Source organism: Cryptomeria japonica, chromosome 2 (assembly GCF_030272615.1).
Source record: "Cryptomeria japonica chromosome 2, Sugi_1.0, whole genome shotgun sequence".
Taxonomy (NCBI): Eukaryota; Viridiplantae; Streptophyta; class Pinopsida; order Cupressales; family Cupressaceae; genus Cryptomeria; species Cryptomeria japonica.
The window spans coordinates 311,897,644-311,918,397 of record NC_081406.1 but is presented as its reverse complement, the minus strand read 5'-3'; the positions used below and the strand labels follow the sequence as shown (position 1 = coordinate 311,918,397).

The 20,754-nt window shown below is 37.4% G+C and overlaps 1 protein-coding gene across 1 annotated transcript in view; it reads left to right on the top strand.

The window, feature by feature from the left end:
- Positions 1-20,754, top strand: part of LOC131075349 (uncharacterized) — a 56,853-nt gene that overhangs the window by 18,463 nt on the left and 17,636 nt on the right. The window contains exon 2 of the mRNA XM_058012166.2: positions 17,745-17,836. Coding sequence (XP_057868149.2) covers positions 17,745-17,836 — 92 coding nt within the window. The remainder of the gene's footprint in view (positions 1-17,744; positions 17,837-20,754) is intronic.

Here is a 20,754-nt window from a genome sequence, read left to right as displayed (position 1 = left end):
CATCCTGAAGAGAGAGACTTGTCCTAACTACATCTTAGCCACTTGGGATACTACACTTCTTCAAAGCAAAGGCTAATAGCTAAAGACCCAAAAACTAGCCTAGAAAGAAAAATAAAGTGGGGGTCCCCATTTGCAATGGGACGATGTGTGAAAATGTCACAAAAAGTTCCCAAATAGTCTTATATTAAATTTTTTTAAATAACAATAAAGTTAAATCTTTACTTTAACTTTATACATATTAACTTATCTTTATTTTATTTAAAATCACCAGACTATATCGAATATCAAGATATTGATGTCCATTGCTCCCACTGACATATATGAGAATAGAAACACTAACCATTGGCTTCGTCGATGCCCAAAATTGACTTACTAAAAATACTATGGGAGAACTCAACCAAAATCCCTCCATAATAGGGTGTTACGCACATGATCACTGCCTAAGATCAAATAAACCTTTGATACCGTCAACTCGAAGAAAATACTACCAAAGTTTCCTAACCCTAAATCATAGTCTATAGGTTCCCAATTGAATAGGCTAACCGTCCACCATATTGAACTAGTTAGGAAGGGGACAATACATTTGCCAACAATTATTTGTTATCATTAGTAACAACTATATGCCATGTTCAACAACAATTCAAATATCTTTCTCAAAAATAATTTGACTTCAACAATATTTATAGTTTGACTTCATTAGCTTCTCCTAAATTCATAAACATTTAATTGTTTGAGTTGGATATTTCTATAGAATAGAGATCCAAAATATGTCTCCCATAGGATGAACTATGAAGTAAAACAACCCATGGATCTTATCCTGGGCATAAACCAAGTGATTTTGAAAATATTATTGAGATGAAGGGTTTTGTTGGAAAATTTGGCCTAGATGATGCACTTAGGAATCATTTATTTGCACTAGACTATGCATTGAATCATAGTTTAAACCCTCTCAACCCAAGTCCAGTCACATGATCTTGGGCCAGAGTCTTGTTGACAGGTGTTTTATGACCACACCAACACAGAATAATGTTACCAACGGTCACTTTATCCTCTCTTGATCAAAATGTCATATATGCTAAGATTGCAATAAGATCATACATTTATTCCAAGGTTCCAACTGCGTACTAGTGACTTTATGATGGATATAGACTCGTTTGGTTTGATGTTGCTGGTAATCCAAGGGGACTTACGCACAATGAAGAAGATTTAAACAAATTTGGAACTTGAAGGAGACTTTCGCAAATGATTTGGTAGCAAATAACTCTTTTTTTGGGACTTTTCGATAAGATAATGCAGAAAGTAAATAGGAACGAGTTTAGAAAGGCTAATCTAAATCTAAGAACTCAACAAATAACAATGACTTATGTGAGATCGACCACACTTTACTTCGCCACTTTTAGACAACTACATAAAGAGGTTGCAATCTTCAAAGATTGTGTTTGTAGGATTTTGAACCATCTATGAACACCATCAAAGAACAATATTCTTTTGATAATCCAAGTTAAAATGAACATGTAAAAGCTTAGTCCAACCTTGCACTATAGATAGAAATCATCTATTAGCAAAAGGTATGAGCAAGTGATCTCACCATAAAGCAATGCAATCTATTTCATTCATCTAAGTACTTAAAACAAATTTATTCTAAGCGAGGAAGATGAAACCATGCAAATTTATAAAATAACTCAAGTGAACACCAAAAGCCAATGTATCACTCTTATTATCTCAAAAACTTATAGCAACAATCTCATACAATTCTCCCCCCTCTTACAAATGAAGGGGTGAACCCCTTTTATAGGCCTCCAAAAAAGAAATGGATGGCCTTGATTACTTCTCCAATCAATGGCTAAGATCTAACATGCAAAACCCTAATTAGGGTTTGACCGAAAGTTCCCGAATACATGACGCCAAGTAGTGGGGAGAGCCATTAATGAGGAATCTCGCCCACTACACATTAATTATCCATATTCATAATTTGCACATTCATAATAAGCAAATGTAATTAGTAAACTAATAACTAAAGTCTAATATCATATTCATAATTTGCAAAAAAGATAATATTCAAGTTTGAAGTCTTTTTTAAAAAGTTATAAAGGGGCGAATTAGAGTTTTATTATAAAAAAACTATTTTAAAAAGTCTTTTTTTATTGTTTTTTTGATCCGTGGGCCCCGTTTTTGGGAACCCATGGGCCTGGGTTCACGTGGGTCCTCCTGGGTTCGACTTGGGTTCCACCTGGGTCCTTCCTAGGTGGCTGGGTTCCCTGTGGGTCCTGCGACCACCTGGGAAGGACCTGGGAGGAACCCAGGGAGAACTCGGGGAGAACAAGGACCAGGCAAGAACCAGGACCCGAACCCAGGCTAAAACGGGAAGAACCGGTATCTTAAATTTTGGCATCCATTCCTTTCCTAGAGCACATTTTCTCCATGGTGAAGGAATTTTTGATGTGGAGGAAAAATTTCTCCCTAACCATTTTGGTGCCCAACTGTGACCTCGATTCTACTTTGCCCCCGAGGAAGGAATTTCTTCATGCCTTAGGCAAATTTTACATTTTCCAAGAATTCTATCTTGAAGGAAGGAGTTTCCAACACTTCATCAATTTTTTACTTTTTCAAGAATTATGTCCCGAAGGAAGGAATTTCCAACACTTGTCAATTTTGCACTTCTTGGAATTCTGCATACTTGGCCGCATAATTTGCACATGGAGGACGAGAATTTTGAATTTTCTTCCTAAACCTTGATTTTCATGTTTTCCCTTGTCCTTGGGCGTAGCTTGGGTGAAGGAGATGAATTTTTTGAAATTTGAAATTTTCCTCCCTAACACCTCCTTGGTGCTCTTTACCTTCCTTGGGCGAATTTCTTCATGTGGGAAGGAATTTTTACTTTGGAGGAAAATTCCTCCATGACACCATTCTAGCACACCTTCCTAGTCTTGAGCGGCATTTCCACCTTGTGGAGGAACTTTGGAATTTTCTTGCTTTTCCTCCACCCACTCACTTTGGCACCCCATCCTCTCAGGGAACAGGATTTTGTCTTGAGCTTGGAAATTTCTCTTTCATCTTGTTTTGGCGCCCATCTTCTTGCTAGTGCGGAATTTTGACCTTGTGGATATGCTGGATGTCAAGGAGCCAGACAAGGAGGTACTGGCAATTACAAGACCGCAGAGCAAAAAGGCTGTGTACCCTAATCCCCATACGAAGAAAGAAAGGCTCCGGGAGGCAAAGGCTGATGTTGAATGGGCGATGGCAGAGGAACTACAGGCCTCACATGACGTTGCCACTACTCCACTTCGATCAAGGTTTGAAAAAATCATAATCAAATAGATGTTGCAAGCCATCGTACTTGTACGAGTATCTAATCTTCTGCAAACAATGCCACAATTGAGGATGGCTCTTACAAATGTGGTTGGTGTTAGCAACCGTCGACCCCTAAACATTTACTAGCAAATACTAATCTTCCCGACAACAACACTAGGAGGAAAATTCCTCCTTTACCTCAGTTTGGCGCTCGACCTCTTGCTTGTGCGGATTTTCACTATGGAGGGGGAATTTTGCCATGGTGAAGGAATTTTATGAAGTTTGGATTTTCTTTCTTGACTTGCCCATTTTTTCATCTTTCCAAATTTGGATGCCATTTTGGATTGAAGTGGATTTTTCTTGCCTTAGAAGGATTTTCTTGCTTTTTCCACTTCAGGAAAGAACTCCATACTTCAACCATTTTTCTTGATCATCTACTTGCTTTTTCAACTTTTCGGATCTAGACTTGGATTTTCAAGAACCCTTTGTCATCAGTGTCCTGCCAAAAATAGACTTACTAAAAATAGTAAGTGCTTCCAAACATCAAATTAGAGCAACCGAGATAGGGTGACACTTACTAAAAATAGTTTGATTAAACGCAAAATTAGGCCAATCTGGGATGCAATGAAACTTACTAAAAATAGACTTACTAAAAATAGTAAGTTTTCAGAATTCACTCAAATTTCATTGGTAGCTTCCTTGAAGGGTTTTGGCTTCATTGCTATGTTCAGATTTTCCAAAACCCCAAGAAAATGACCTCAAATCTAAGTCTGAAGGGCAAAAACCCTAAAATAGACAAAACAAGCTCCAAACTTAGCCAAATTTACTCAAAACACTTGTAGACTTATCAAAATTGGTCAAAACATTTTTAGACCTAGGGGGGATCGAAGAGATGGGGGGATTGAAGAGATTGCTATGAAAAGACCCAAAGAACAAAAACAAAAAGATCAAGAGGACCAAAAAAGATAGGGTGTCCCCATTTGCAATGGAGCGATGTGTGAAAGGTCACAACACTTCCGAGAACATTTCAACTTCATGCATGCTGGTGGAAGAGCTAGCAGGTGTCTGTGCTTCCTCTATTCTTGGTCTTTTATGTTGCGACTCTTTCAGTTGCTTTTCCTTTCTCTTCTTTGCTTGTGAATTCCGAGGAATGTTTTTCTCTTTCCTACGTTCTACTTTCTCCTGCAGAATTCCTCTTCCCTAGCCTGGGCTCCTGATGACCCCTCCGTCGCTTCGCTATGCAATTCCTGGTCTCCCATCAGCAGGTAAGTTAGGTGGGCATTCTTTCCCTTTAACTTTGCGATGTGTTGCTCAACCCAGTGCCCAGTGAACTTAAGAACTAGCCTACTTAGGGCATTTAAATCATCAATTTGCGGCTCTGACCAGTTTGGTGCTTGAATAGGCCTATCCTTCTCCTTTTCATACTTTGGTTGAACAATATTTTCATCTTCTTCAACTTGATCCGACACTTGTATAACTTCACAGTCTGATCAAATTGAGAGGCAATTTGGAAAACATCCTCTTTTTGATTTCAAAGTCATCTTTGGCATTGGCCCAGTAATCCTCCAACTGAAACTTGTGTTTGTGTTTTACTCTAGCAACCATCATTATTTTATTGTATGGATCAAAGAATGTCCTTGCAGTATGAGATGCTAAGTGATAGAATAATAATTCGTCAATTGACTTTTCTGCTGCCCCCAATGTTGACACATTTCCTCGTAATCTTCTATGACAATTGGGAATTCAAGTGACAACTTCTTCTTCTTTTGGATTTTGTCATAGGTGGTCAACTGTCTGGTAACCTCCAACATCACCATCTTGTTTGTTGGATACCTCAGAAGCTTATATGTCTGGTTAGCAAATCCTTGGACCCGTATATAAGTGAATTTTTGAAACTGGATGTACTAGGCTCCATACTTCTTAACTATCTTTCTAGCTTTGTGTGAATACTTTGTGTGAAGTCCTCCTTGTAATGATTTGGTGATGTGCATTGTGAAGGTGTCGCTTGCATCCTTGAAAGAAGTAGTATTATATAAGTACAACTGTGGATAACACTCATAAACTTTCAATTGCTCTGGTCCGCATTCCATGGGTCCTTTTCCTGGCATTCCATTGAGCTGGCCCATTCTTGCCAACAGATAAGTAATACATGAGCTCATATAAAAAGATTGAGATTGCCTTAAATTCTTCAGTTGTTGGTCCAAGTTGTGGCTGATTATTTTTGCCCAATCTATCACCCTTTCACCTTCCATTACTTTGCTAATGAAATAAAACATCCAAGGTTCAAATGTGAAGGCTTGTAGACATCCCATGACTCTACTCATCATTAGCACAAGATCGACATACTCTTGTTTAAAATCCATGCTGGTGATCTGCTTGGATAACTTGGAGATATGAGGCTTTGGCTTCTGCATCCACACCTTATTGATTATTCTAGCACATCTCTCGAAGCTAGCGTCAGAAATCAACGTTACTTTTTCTTTGCTCTTGTATGTCATGGACTGATGTGCCGGAATTCCAAGAGTCTCTCCAATTGCTTCAAGTGTGAGGTTGGCCAGGAGCTTGCCATTAGGTGCCAGAATTGCCCTTCTCTCAACATTGTAATGCTTCACACACTCCATAATCAGCTCTGGGCACTGGATGTCTAGAGGGAAGCCGGTAGCTGCAACAATCCCACTTCTGGCAATCTTTGTGGCAATGGCTGACAGAGCACTTTCAGCTGTTCCGTATACTCTTTTCCTGAATTCTCCCATCTTGAAAGTTCCCAGGTTGGTGTTGCTGACCTCTCTCCACTTGGAAATAATCTTTGATTCCGGGAGAAATCCTCTTTGCTCATTCTTGATTTGCACCTACTGGGAGGTATTTGCAGCTTTGCTGGATTCCACCATTCCTGCAAAATAAATTAATAAACATTAGATTCGTGATAAAGAAATTCAATAAATCCATCAAGGAGGGAATTCCAGGCTATTAATTCCGGACATGGAATAAACTAAAACCTTCAAAGACAAGAACTTTTGAAAATCAATAAAAACTTCACTTCTAACTTTCTTCACTTCTCTCTAGCTTCCAATTTCTCCAAAAGCCGTTGTGAAGAATGAATTCCTAATCGTTGCTTAAATATAAGTCACCCATAAAGCTACTAAGTTGGTGAGGGGATAAAATAAGCAGTTGCATTAATTTTCTTCAATCATGCATCATGTTTCCTTGATAACTCACCATGTAAGTGGACCCCGCTGTCGTCTTGAGTTCAAAAAATGGAAACTTCTATAATTTTCCGAGTTGTGTCTCATAAATAAGGAATATTCTCTTTGCATGTCACAAACTCATTTATTACGAAAAATCTTTCCATTTCGGCACATAAAGATATTTTAAAAGATTTTCCTGCCTTGGAAATTTTTTAACAATCTTTTCCTCTTTTGAAGGAATTTTGAATGTCTGGAAATCTAGGAGAGAGAAAATTCTTTGTTGATAAAAAGTTGATGAATATGTAAAAACTCAGAAAGCATATCAAGCTATTTTCATAGGTTGTTAGGAGAATGAGAGAGGAGGACCATTTCATTAGTGAAGAGGAAAGTAGCAATCACAACATGGTCAAGTAGACAATTATCATTTGGATGGGTATAGTGTCTCAAAGTCCTCAAGCTCATCAATGTATATAAAAAATAGGGTTTAATGTAGTAAAGCCCAAAGAGTTCAATTAAGGACTATCTAACCAAGCAACTGAAAAAAAAGCTCAATTAAATGCACACAATAGAACAACAACAAAAAGTTTCTCAAAGAACTGAATTTTATTGATTCAAATAGAAGAGCTTCAAGAGCTTGTTATGTGCTAGACATTAGCCTTTTGATTACAAAATATGTCTTAGCAATCTCAATATCCTAATCCATTTGCTGAGATTATTTTCTAAGGAATTGTTGCTAGCACTTCCTTAAAGTTGTATTGAGCTTCATGATATAAAAATATGTAGAAATGATGTGCATCGGCGGAAAACATAATACACTGCTATAGGTGAGAGTGATGAGGATCAATAGCCCCCTGCAAAATTAAATGATTTGGGCTCACTAGTAATGTGCAAAGACACTACCTCTAATGTAACTTGAGCTAGGAGTCCCTAGATTGAATGTGGTTCCATATATGGTCCCTCTTTGGTCTCATAATAGGCAACCTTAGGAATTGATGCAAGTTTCAAATACTTGGTGTATAGTTCAAACAATGTACCATTACACAATGAACAGTTTGGTATTAGTCCAATTAGGTTCCTCAAGAGAGGAAACATGAATTTGGCAATTAGAACCCCGTGAAAATGTAATGGAATGTGTAAGATGCTTTGTTGGACTTATGTTGCAAATGGTAATCAAAGATCTTAATTTTTTTGTTGTTGTATGGCTAGTTGAATGTTGCCCAAGCTTGCAACGACATATACGAAGCTTTGAACTAACAAACATAGGTGTGGTAAGATGCTGTGCCGCAAACTTGATTCACACCACTGCAAAACATTAAAATTTAAAAGAGAATGTTTTTGATTGATGCAAGATTGCTCTTACATTTGGATGCTCCTACATCAAGTTTGATGAAAGTGGGCCACCTTTCTTAACTCCACTAATAATTTGGAAAAAGTTAGAGGCCATGGGAAGTCTTGAGTTGTCTAACAACTATTTCATAGAGTTTCATGATGGTCATAATGCGAGTGTCAAAAATGAATGTCTTGCAATTTTTGGAAAAACAGATGTGTGAGTTGGAGTTCAAGGCCTTCCTAAAGACCAAAATACAACAAAAGATTAGAAGATTGATGACTATCCTTTTAAGTATTGTGGCATAGAATTCAGCAAAAATATGTCAATCATGATTGTCCTCTAATTACTTAGATTGGATTAGTCCCTATATTTGTGAATAGGGTGCATAGTATGTTGTGACTTAGCTGAGAGAAACCAATAATGTACAACCTCATTCAATAGCTGAATGGTGCAGGCAAGTAAATCCACACCATAATTGAAAAAATTATCTTGGAGACCTTCACAATCGTCTTTGATAAAGCAAAGCTTTAGATCAACTCTTTGGACATGGCCTATAGAAGGCAAGTGACAAGGTTGGGAGGAGAGTGGTGTAATAATACTAGCTGATTTTTTTTTTTGGCTTGGTAATTGAGCATTAAACATGAAACTTGCTAGATTCACAATAGATAACGTAATGCTGATACTAACACTTGTAATGTCAAACAGGGCATATAGTTATATCTGTTTTGGAAATTCTGGTATAAATTTCTGATGCAGAGAGTACCAATGGACATCTATATTTTTATGAAATTTGCAGAGTTACAATAGAAAAGATTGTATTTACTTGTTGATATCTATTTGCATGATACATTAATGCTAGAATAAATTGATTCAATTTTTATTTTTATTTTCCTGCAAACCCAAAAAGTGATTCCTTTTTTATTTCCTTTTGCACTGTTGTTGCCACTTAAAAATCAAATATATAACATCCTGAAAAACCATCTAATTTAATAATAAAATATGAGTTGTACTTTATTAATAAAATAAAGTTAGTTTGGGCAACTAAATATGCAATTATTAATTTAATTTGATTACTCAAAAAGGGGATATGACAAGTGGACTCCATGGTAGGATGATCAGGATATCATAAAGATAATTATCATAGGAGACACAAGCAAATGGGGTGGTATGAGTGAAAGATCCCAAATGGATCCTTTTGCTGTTGATTTATTTGGAGCTGTTCTCAATCTGGATTGATGCCAGATGGAGGAATATTACTGGCAACGAACAAGGAAGACCAAATAAGCTGAATACAACCCTTCAAGCCAAAATACAAACAAGGCGTGGTTGCAAAGGAGGCGTGGAAGCTGCTGCAAATCACGTGCCAGCTGAAATAGACCAGCCGAGCCGCCCTGTTGAAACCCCCAACATGCACGCTGAATCTTCAGGACAAGAAGATGTGTCTTCTACCTCTGACAATCTTTGTGCAATCCTGGATAAATCCACTGTCAACTCCTGCTGAGGGCTACGTCCCAGCAAGCTCAGACCTGGGGTTTGCGTCCCAGACCAAAATCACTCTTCCAAAGCAATTCCCAAATTCGCAAGTTTCAAAATGATCAAAGATGCTATCAATTAGGTTTTCATCTACTTATAACTCCTTTCCCTTTGCAAGTCAAACCCTAAAGAATAATAAAGCTTGCGCTTTATAATTAAAGTGACACTTTCCCAATTATGGCGTCAAACTATAGAAAAATATCACTTTATTGCGAATAAATAGCTTCAAGCATCCAAAAAGACTCCGGGAGGTGAGAATCATGTAGCAAAGTTCAAGACCTTTCCAACGAGCTATAACACATAGGCATATCAAACCAGATGAAGCCAAAAACCCCTTATTACTCCGAAATGGCTATATACATAGCCTTATTTTAATTTATTTAATTGCTAACTTAGGAAATATTTAAATATATTAAAATATTTCCATAAATCCAATAATAGCCCAAAATAACCAGCCAAACATGAATTTGACTTTGTCACCTGTTTGTGACTGATGCCAGACAAGATGGGCCAACTGGCAGTCCCATCCCTAAAATCTAGGGATGCTCCTAGAAACTAGGAAACACACCCAATCTTCCTGAAATTGAAACCATGGTATGGTCCCGTGGAACCTCAAATATGGAAACTACTACAACCTCCTAAAAAGTAGGAACCTCTCTCCAAACACCTGTAACTGCTCAAAAGGATCCTGCTCTACTCCTTAGTCCCCCAGGTGGTCATTCAGTCAACTGCCAGTTCTCCCTAAAAAATAGGAACTGTCGTCTGAAGGTCCAAAATGGCTCACAGAGCCCCTGCAAAGCTCCATGACCCTCAGAATGAGTCCCCTAACCATGTCATTGACCTACGGGAACTCGAATGGTAGGTCAACCCTTGCTCATCTCATGTCACCTAGAAAAGGGGACATTACAATCTTCCCCTCCCGAAGATTGCTTGCCCTCAAGCAATTTGCACCTGCACGCTGAAAACCAATTCACTGGATCCCATATCAATCTGATAAACGTTGCTTCACCCAACCGCTGCGCTACTCTGATATAAACATTTTTATACCCAAAGTGAAACAACTCATCATGGATCCACTAAAGAAATACACCACACATGTCAATACTAGGATCACAAATCTTTGCACTGTCATATCCATCCATCATGTCAATACTCATTATACTGCTGCTGTGAACCTGAACATCATCTAACCAGCTAAGAACTTCACTCCAATTGAAGCCACAAGTACTACCAACCATCAATGCTGATATGAATCCATCAATGAGCCAATTTCCAACAAGTAAAGTGTGTTGAATACTTTTCCAAGACCTCCAAACAGTTGTTGTAACTTTACCTATATTTCCACAAATTAATGTGCCTTCATTAAAAGTTGCTAAGTAAATGTTTTGTTGAGCCATGTAACAAATGAAGTCCCTTACATGCTGATCTTCATAGCCGACTGTCAAATCTAAGAAAACTGAGTCACCAATCAATAAGTACAACGCTGCCTTATCATATGAAAGAGGTGACAAAATAAAAGGTGCATTGGGAACACCTTCTATGCCAATAAAGGATAACTCATTAGTGGCTGGTCCACTATGAGCCTCATTATCAATTCCATCACCACCATGAAAAAAATAACCAATATCAGTTGAAAAATCAGAATTAGATAGCTCGTGTTCCTCCTTACCAATATGGTGATGAGTATCATGAATGTGCTGAAGTTGAAGCTTGGCCTGATGAGCTATCAACTTGGCTTGCTTGGCTCTTGCCAACCATCCTTCATTCATCCTCTGAGATTGCTCTATATCAGCTGTCCCAAAATGCACAAAATCTGATTTATGATGGATTGTATTATTCACATTATCATAACCCATGATTGCACCATGTGTACCTTCAAGTCTAGAATGCAAATCATTATTCTCTTCTTGACCAAAGGCTGCCATATCTTGAGGAAGAGAAGTTATATCACTTTTGTTATGAACCTCGTGGGGTGGCTCGAATGACATGCTAAAGGCTGCTGATTTGCCAAGTTCAACATACACCTCCCCTATCAAGATAGACTCACACACATCCGTCAAACTCTCCTCGCAACCATCACCATTAGGCACATTTTCTGTTTTGTTCCCATCTTCTAAGGTCTGATTTGAAAAATCAGACTCATTATGACATGTATCTTCAATATCAAAAGCATCAGTAACACCCAAACAATGAGTGTTTGCATGAGATGACCCCTCACAACCATCATCCTCATGCACCAAAGCATCGAAATCTTGATTATGCTTAGTAGCAAGACTGCTATCATAAAAGTCAGGACTGCTATGGCTTGTTTTCCCCTTGCATCCCTCTTGTTTAACACTCCTATATTGCGTGCCAACTGTAGGAACCCCTCCTACAACTTCCTCCTCACGTGCCATGACCTTTGAATCATCATTGTGTTCATATGAAGGACTGCTGTTATAAAAATCAGAATGGTTGCCATACCTTTGTGACATGTTTTCAACATTCATAGGTACCACTTCATCCCTTGTAGCATGTTCATCAAATTCCTCATAGAGATTTTTACAAACCTCATTTATGGATGAGTCAATCGGTTCTTCTCTTTTTATTTGCAGCTGATATGAATTCATAGCATCTTTAGCTTCATCTGGAATACCCATAAATTGGGTGAAGGTAAGCATATCCTGTAACTTTTTTGGAAGGGAGCAATACCCATGATAGTTGCTTATGACTATATCATTGAATGTTTTTAACAGGGGGCCTCCTTTTACTTTTAGATGTAGTTGTACCTCTAGTGTGTCTTGAACTCTTTGAAGGTGTTTGATCAAATTCCCTTCCTGCTTGTTTATTTTTACAGATCCCTGTCATGATGATTCTTTTTATGTCCAACTGAAAACCAAATCCAACCACACCAAGTGAATGCAAATACCACCCCACAGGCTGGCAAGATTATGCTCTGATACCACTGAAAGATCCCAAATGGATCCTTTTGCTGTTGATTTATTTGGAGCTGTTCTCAATTTGGATTGATGCCAGATGGAGGAATATTACTGGCAACGAACAAGGAAGACCAAATAAGCTTAATACAACCCTTCAAGCCAACATACAAACAAGGTGTGGTTGCAAAGGAGGCGTGGAAGCTGCTGCAAATCACGTGCTAGCTGAAATAGACCAGCCGCCCTGTTGAAACCCCCAACATGCACGCTGAATCTTCAGGACAAGAAGATGTGTCTTCTACCTCTGACAATCTCTGTGCAATCCTGGATAAATCCACTGTCAACTCCTGCTGAGGGCTACGTCCCAGCAAGCTCAGACCTGGCGTTTGCATCCCGGACCAAAATCACTCTTCCAGAGCAATTCCCAAATTCGCAAGTTTCAAAATGATCAAAGATGCTATCAATTAGGTTTTCATCTGCTTATAACTCCTTTCCCTTTGCAAGTCGAACCCTAAAGAATAATAAAGCTTGCGCTTTATAATTAAAGTGACACTTTCCCAATTATGGCGTCAAACTATAGAAAAATATCACTTTATTGCGAATAAATAGCTTCAAGCATCCAAAAAGACTTCGGGAGGTGAGAATCATGTAGCAAAGTTCAAGACCTTTCCAACGAGCTATAACACATAGGCATATCAAACCAGATGAAGCCAAAAACCCCTTATTACTCCGAAATGGCTATATACATAGCCTTATTTTAATTTATTTAATCGCTAACTTAGGAAATATTTAAATATATTAAAATATTTCCATAAATCCAATAATAGCCCAAAATAACCAGCCAAACATGAATCTGACTTTGTCACCTGTCTGTGACTGATGCCAGACAAGATGGGCCAACTGGCAGTCCCATCCCTAAAATCTAGGGATGCTCCTAGAAACTAGGAAACACACCCAATCTTCCTGAAATTGAAACCATGGTATGGTCCTGTGGAACCTCAAATATGGAAACTGCCACAACCTCCTAAAAAGTAGGAACCTCTCTCCAAACACCTGTAACTGCTCAAAAGGATCCTGCTCTACTCCTTAGTCCCCCAGGTGGTCATTCAGTCAACTGCCAGTTCTCCCTAAAAAATAGGAACTGTCGTCTGAAGGTCCAAAATGGCTCACAGAACCCCTGCAAAGCTCCATGACCCTCAGAATGAGTCCCCTAACCATGTCATTGACCTACAGGAACTCGAATGGTAGGTCAACCCCTGCTCATCTCATGTCACCTAGAAAAGGGGACATTACAATGAGCATTGAGAGAGTTCCTTGGAAGGAGGTGTTGTGACATTTTCACACATTGCCCCATTGCAAATGGGGACCCCTTACTTTTTAGATCCTCTTGGTCTTTTGGCTTTTGTTTGTTTGGTCAATTCGTGGCAGTCTCGTCAGTCCTCTCGGTTTGCAAGTGTTTGGGGGTCCATTTGATCAAGTCTGCAAGTCGTTTGAGTAAATTTGGCCAAGTCTGGAACACTTGTGGTCGATGATTAGTACGGAACCCACCAGTGAAATTTGAGCGAATTCTAAGCAACTCTCTTTTTAGAAAGTTCCTATTTTTTAGGGATTTCCCAGCCTCTTAGATTGTTTTTATTTTGCTAAAAATCAAACTTACTATATTTAGTAAGTGTCATCTCATCCTATTTTGCCCTAATCTTAACATTTTGAAATACCTATTATTTATAGTAAGTCTATTCTTGGCAGGTTCATCAACAGGGAGGGCTCCTGGCACTAAAGACCGAGCATCCCTGAACTTTTTTAAATCCGGAAACTTTTAAAAAGCAGGTAGTTGATCAAAAAATGGCTATGTAAATTCATTTCAGAAGTGGAAAGGCATCGAGAAATCCTCTAAGGCAGAGAAAATCCACTTCAATTCTAAAAATGACATCCTGATCCGTAAGTGTTAAAAAATGGCTAAATCAGGCGAGAAAGTCAAGAAAATCCTTCATTTTGACAAAGCAACATGTGAGCATTGAAGGGAGCGCTAGATTGGGGTCATGGAGGAAACCAAAATTCCATGACCACATGATTTTGGTGCTCAAGAGGGAACATGGGCGTTAGAATGGGCAGGTGGTTCACCATAGTGTTTTAGTGCCCTAGAGCTAGGTAGAGTGCTCAAGATGGGGTGTGGAGGAATTCTTTTCCTGCATCATGCCAAAATTCCGCCCAAGGCCAGTTTAGGGCGCCAAATAGAGGGGGTAATGGTATTTTGTCCAAGGCATAAAATTCCTCCAAGACATCAAATTCACGCCTAGGTCAAAGAGAGAAAGTTGAATCCCAAGGTGTCATGGAAAGGTCAAGCAAGGTCAAATTCCTTCATCATATGATTTCCACGCCCAACTCCAAGTCATGAGCGCTAGGAAAGGGGTATCAAGGAAAAGCAATTGGAAGTGAAATTCCTCCACACTGGCAAATTAGTGCTCAAATTGGAAGAGTAGCACCAAAGCAAGAAAGGGAAGGAATTTTCCTTCCAAAGAAAATTCCTCCATAGGGTTATTCTAGTGCCCAAGATTTTGAAGGTTGAATTCTAAGGCATGGAAATTTTAAGTCATGGATAAGATTGAGAAAGGGAAATCCCGTCAGGAGAATTTTCAAAAAATCCTCTTTCAGGCATGAAAATTTGTCCAAATTTCGAGGTGATGGCAAAATTGACCAAGGGAGAGACTTTTCTCTCTCTCGGACCCTGTAACTCAAATTTGGGAAAATTCCTAAAAAATATGAAATGTGGAAAATTGATCAAAAATATCCTTCAGTACAAGATGAACTCAAAAACACGAAAAAATTCCTTCAGGATAGAAAATTTTCTCTCCAGGACTTTCTCTCTCCAAAATTTCCAAGCATTTAGGAGTTCTTCAGAAGTGAAAAGATTGTTCCAAGGTAGGAAAATCTTCCAAAGTATGACCAAGTGGCAGCTGGGTCAATGCATGCTGAAGTAATGAAGCATCTTTTGCATGTAGCCCTCGTATTTAGGAGATGATGGAGCATTTATGACACATTGGGCAAACTTGAAAAAAGTGGTGCATTTAGTGCACAATGGATGCCATTTTGGCAAGACTGCAATTAATTGATAATGGACATGATGGGTCATTAATTTTTACTCCCACCTTGTTGCATCATGTGTGGGAATCTTTTAGGGAAAACCCTAATTAGGGTTTTGAATGTAATCAAGGCTTGATGCCTATATAAAAGGGTGATCCCCTCATTTGTAAAACGAGGGAGATTTGCATGAAATTGTTGCAATAAGTTATTGAGATAATAACAGTGAAACATTGTTCTCTGATGGTGTCCACTTAAGTTATTTTTCCAAAACTTGCATGGTTTCACCTTCCTCACCTAGAGTAGTAGAGTAGTACTTTGATTTCAATGGAGAATGTAATGGTGTTTGATGAATTTCCATGGTTCATACTTTTTGCATCTTATTGATTATAAGTTGCAGTGTAAAGTTAGCCTGAGCCACCAAATTTGAGCTAAGTTTGATTGTGGATAGTCGTTTGAATTGCCCCGTTTTGGGTATTCAAATTCACTTTCTCAAAGTGAAAATCCTTCAACATCCTTGTAAGATTGCACCAGTTTTTGTGGAGTTGTAGTTAATCTTGGCGAAGCAGAGCTTGGTTTATTTTGAATTCGTCCACTAAAGTACTATCTATTGATATCATTGCCCTTAGGAGTAGATTTAGATCCTTCTAACCTTCTCCCCTTTAATTTCAGTTTATTCCAGTTCAGTTCGTTCGAAGCAAAAGCATCATAGAATTGCTATATCTAATGATGAAGTTCCAGCCACATCAAAGAAGTGAAAGAATGATTCAAGCGTAAGTCCCCTTGGATTATTGACATATCACATCAAGCCAGCTGAGTCATGTCCATTGCAAATTGGAACCTTGAAGTCAATTGTCTGAACTTATCGCAATCTTAGCACACAATTGAACTTTGATCAAGAGAGAGTAAAGTGACCGTTGGAAAACTTTATTCTATGTTAGGTGTAGTCATAAAAAACTCGTCAACAGAAGGGTATGCCATAAGATCTTAGACGATTGACAGAGATTAGGAAGGAGTTTGTTTCACCTAGATGCAATAAACTTGCACATTTCTTATGCTAGGAGAGACAACAATAATCATTGTGTGGTAAAAATGAAGGGAGGATTGTGGAAAAGGATAAAACGAAGTCTCCGGTGCATGTACTTATCATCAAAGCAACAACTCATAGTTAAAAAATCATGAAATGAGGTGGAGTAAAGTGAAGAATTTTTGTGTGGAAAACAGTTAAGGAATACTTCCTAAAGAACATTAGTAGCAAACTCATGCAAGGCAATAGCAATGGAGGATAGAAGGTAGTAGAAGTGGGAAAAGACAGGAAGCATAATCAAGGGAGTACTAATCATCGACCACAAGTGTTGATGGCCTGAAGGTGGAGGAAGGTTTTGGGGGGACAGAATAGAGTGCTTCTGAATGCTTTGCAGTTGTTTTTCCAATTGCACAAGGATCTTAGTGTGGATTAAAGGTGTCACAAATGCTTTTACATCTTCAATGACTAAGTAAATTGCTCCTCTACCATTAGCTGCCATTTTCCCTTAGAATACCTGTATGTTACCATCTTCAACAAATAGAAGATTAATTGCATTTTGCAAATACAGTCAAGGGAAACCTTCCAAAAGTTAAATAGGAAAGCAATATAAGATGTTAATTACACTAACAATTCTAGGACATCAAAAAAATTTCATTTTGAAATTCAAAATTAATTGTTTCACAGAAAAGGTTTTTCATTTAATAAATTAATGGCAATAAAGGAAAATTTAGACGTCAATAATATATTTTGTTCTACCCAACTGTACCTGATGGGTGTATCAGGAGTAGGCCTATTGAAACATTAGCATGCCTTTTATTTATAAATTCTTCATACATTCATGCTTGGTGTATTCTCTGCAACATCTTCCTAAAACTTACTCTCGAAATGGACAGTGGTCACCAGTACAAGTACCAGCCAGAGCTATTGGTTGTGTAGAAAATCCCTGGTAACTGTTAAAACATTTAAAACATTTGGGCATATTTTAGGGAGAATTAATAAGTTCTTCTGAATTATAGCAGAACATTGGTTTGACTAAGGAATCACAAAATTTTCGACTTGATTTGTTACTATATGAGCTTTATGAGACAATCATTGTGCATGGTAATTGGGTGTCACTTTCAATTTTGAGATTCACTTTCAGTCTGATGATTGTGTACTCTGGTTGGGCAGAACATTGGAATCTAAAAAAAAAATGCTAAATAAGTTTACAACATAGACTCGGGGTTTATGAAATGAATGCTGATAGTCCTATATTTACAGATTGGAGGCATAATATAGTCTGTACATAACATGGAGAAATACTGGTTATTGTTTATATTAATCAATTGAATGATCAGAACTCAATGCAAAAGAATGCTAAATAATATCATTTTGTGTATGTACAGCTCCAGAATTAATTGAAGTGCTCTTGAATCAACAGAAGCAAGTTTCTGAAGCACTCCTTGCTCGTGCTAAAGAGATATGTGCTCAAAAGAATGTATGCCAAGCTCATCTTTATTCAAATTTATTTGATTTTAGAAAGACAACATATGGAGCATGCATAAATCATAAAACTATGGTGCCTAAATTGTTGAAAAGATGAATTGAACCTTGTGCTTTGGTTGCATATTTCCGTTTTAATCTTTTTTCACACTTTTTTGACATTTTTAATTTTTTATCCATGCCATATGAAATCTTTTGTCTGTTGTTCTCTGTTTTTTTCTATTGCAATAATGTACACTTACTGGAAATTGACAAACAGAAAAGAAGAGAATACATAATACTTCAAAGAAAGGTAAATGTCAGATCGAGTAGTCCTCAAAATTGTATGCTACAATACTTGAATTGAAGATTGTCATAGCAAGAATAAGTGTTTTTTAGCTTAGAGAGTTGCACATAAGGTATGGACAAGTACAAATTGGTGGGTCTGATAGGCATACAAATTACAAGCAGAAGATCCCACAAGGCATGCACAAGCATGATTGGAGGCATACAAAGCTACTTTTGGAAGAGACCAAATGGGGAAAGGGATAAAACTTTTCCTACACAAAAGAAGGTGACATGGTAAGCCATAAATTGGCTACTTATGCACTAAGTAAATATTATTACCAACATCCTCTGTGATATATAATTAAGGGGCAAAAAAATCAAAAGATATTGCAGGGAGGTGGCTCATTAAAAAATTATCATCCCTAATGTCAACTCTTTTAAGTTGGACCATGTTTTGAATATTGATAAATTTGGGCCTCTATTGATTGTCTTGTAAAGATGTCAACACCTCTGTTTTTATACATTTCATGCTTTTGTAGCATGAAACATCATTTTTCTAGAATCATCTGCATTTTAATACTGATTCAATCTTCATGATCCATTTTTCATGAGTAGAGCTTCACAAATCCATTTCATTGGCTTGAATGGTTCACTTTCCAGTCATTGCATCTAGGTGTGCTGAGAGGAGTGTAACATTGGTGATTACTCCTTTATCATATACTATTTAAGGTGGACATTTTGTCCATGAGAAAATCGGTGAATATGATAATGTTGGAGCTCAATATGCTTGGTTCATGCATGAAAAATAAGTTTCTTTGGCTATTGGATAGATTCTATTTGAGGATTGGAAATAAGGGATACCATCTATACCTTTTCAGACAAATTAAATTTCTTTAAAAACTACATAAATCTTATACCAATTTTAAGTTTAAGAAAAAGATACTTGAAGAATTTCGTTCCTTGCTCGTGGTCACATTGTCTTCTTTAAAACCTACTAGAACAGAAGAAATAGATTGTTTTATGAAGGGCTGAAAGAAGATATGAAAAAACTTTGTGATGCCTTGTGACGTATGAAATTTTTTAAAATTAAGAATGCAAGAAGTTTAGCAGCCCCTGTCCATTCACAACCAAAAATTGGGAATGCATTTCTATCCAATTCATTACTGGCATACTTTAGTTAGCAGACAAAATTTTTGTTTTAAGTTGTGGTTGACTGGTTGACTAAATAAGCTAATTATATTTCCATGGATTCCTTTGGAATTGATAAAATTTTACATGTTCTGAGCTATTTATGCAACATATTTCAAGATTACATTGACTTCCAAAGAACATTTAGGAACAAGTAATTAACAAGTAATTGATTACATATTTCAAGTATTTACAAGTAATTTTTGGAAAGAATTGTTTCAACATTTAGGAACAAACTTAAAACTCAAGTACCAGAAATCATCCTCAAATAGATGAGCAATAAGGAATTTTAAACAATTGTTTGGAAGGGTACTTGAGGAATAATATTGCAGATTAGCAAACTTCATGGCAAAAGTAATTCTATTTGGCAGAACATTGGTACAATACAAATCATACACCTATTGGCATACCACCTTTTAAGGCCTTTTATAGTTATGATCCACCTTTGGTGATTAGTCAGTCCATAGAAGACACTCAAGTACCTGTGATTCATGATTTTCTTGATGAGAAATAAAAGGTCCTAAATCTATTAAAGGAGACTTTGTAAGTTTCCTTGGATAGGACGAAATTTCAGTAGGATGGGCATCAAAGTGAGAGAAGTTGAGGTTAGATGAAACCTAAATAGGGGGAGCAGATAAAATTTGGCCTCATTATTATAGGCCTTACAAGGTGTTTGTAGGATTAGGAGAGATTGGATATAGGATTGAGTTATTGACAGTAACTCTGGTGCACAATGTCAATCACGTCTTAGGTTTGAAGAAAGTAGTTGGGAAAAATGTCAAAACTCCAGATCTCTTTGCCCTTGTAGATGAGGAAGGCCCGGCTATCATGATTTAGAAAATTTGGTCACCCAAGAGAAGAAATTGTGGAACAAAATATTGTTCAAATATCTGATCCAATGGAAATATATGCAGCAATAGAGTCTAAATGGGAGTTTCCAAATAATTTATAGCATCCAACTCTGCAGTTGCTTTGGTGGTAAAGCAATTCAAGGAAAGGGCGTTGTTGTTTCACTGAATAATAAAAAAAGAAAAACTCTAGAAAAATATAAGAGTAGAGAATAGATCAGAAATGGATCAAAAATTAGTAATATAGTTATTTGGAATAAAGTGATTAGATTTTTTTAAGGGAATTAGAACAATATAGCTGTGCAAAGGCTAGAGATAGTTTTTGATTGTTTTATGATGAGCAAAGATAACTTATTTTCAAAAGGGAACGATTGTTTTATGATGAGCAAAGATAACTTATTTTTTAAAAGTAACATTCCCTTTTCCAGAGATATCTGTAGAATTACTAATATGGAATAGCTTTTCAATGTTTTCATGAGTTAAAAACTTGTTGTTACGTTCTAGGAAAGAAGCTACCATGCGTAGGTTTGATTAGTGTGCTTGACTAAAACAGCACCCATACTTCCCTGGATTTTGCTTGTGTTGCAATTGACACCCTCTCGGGAAAGTT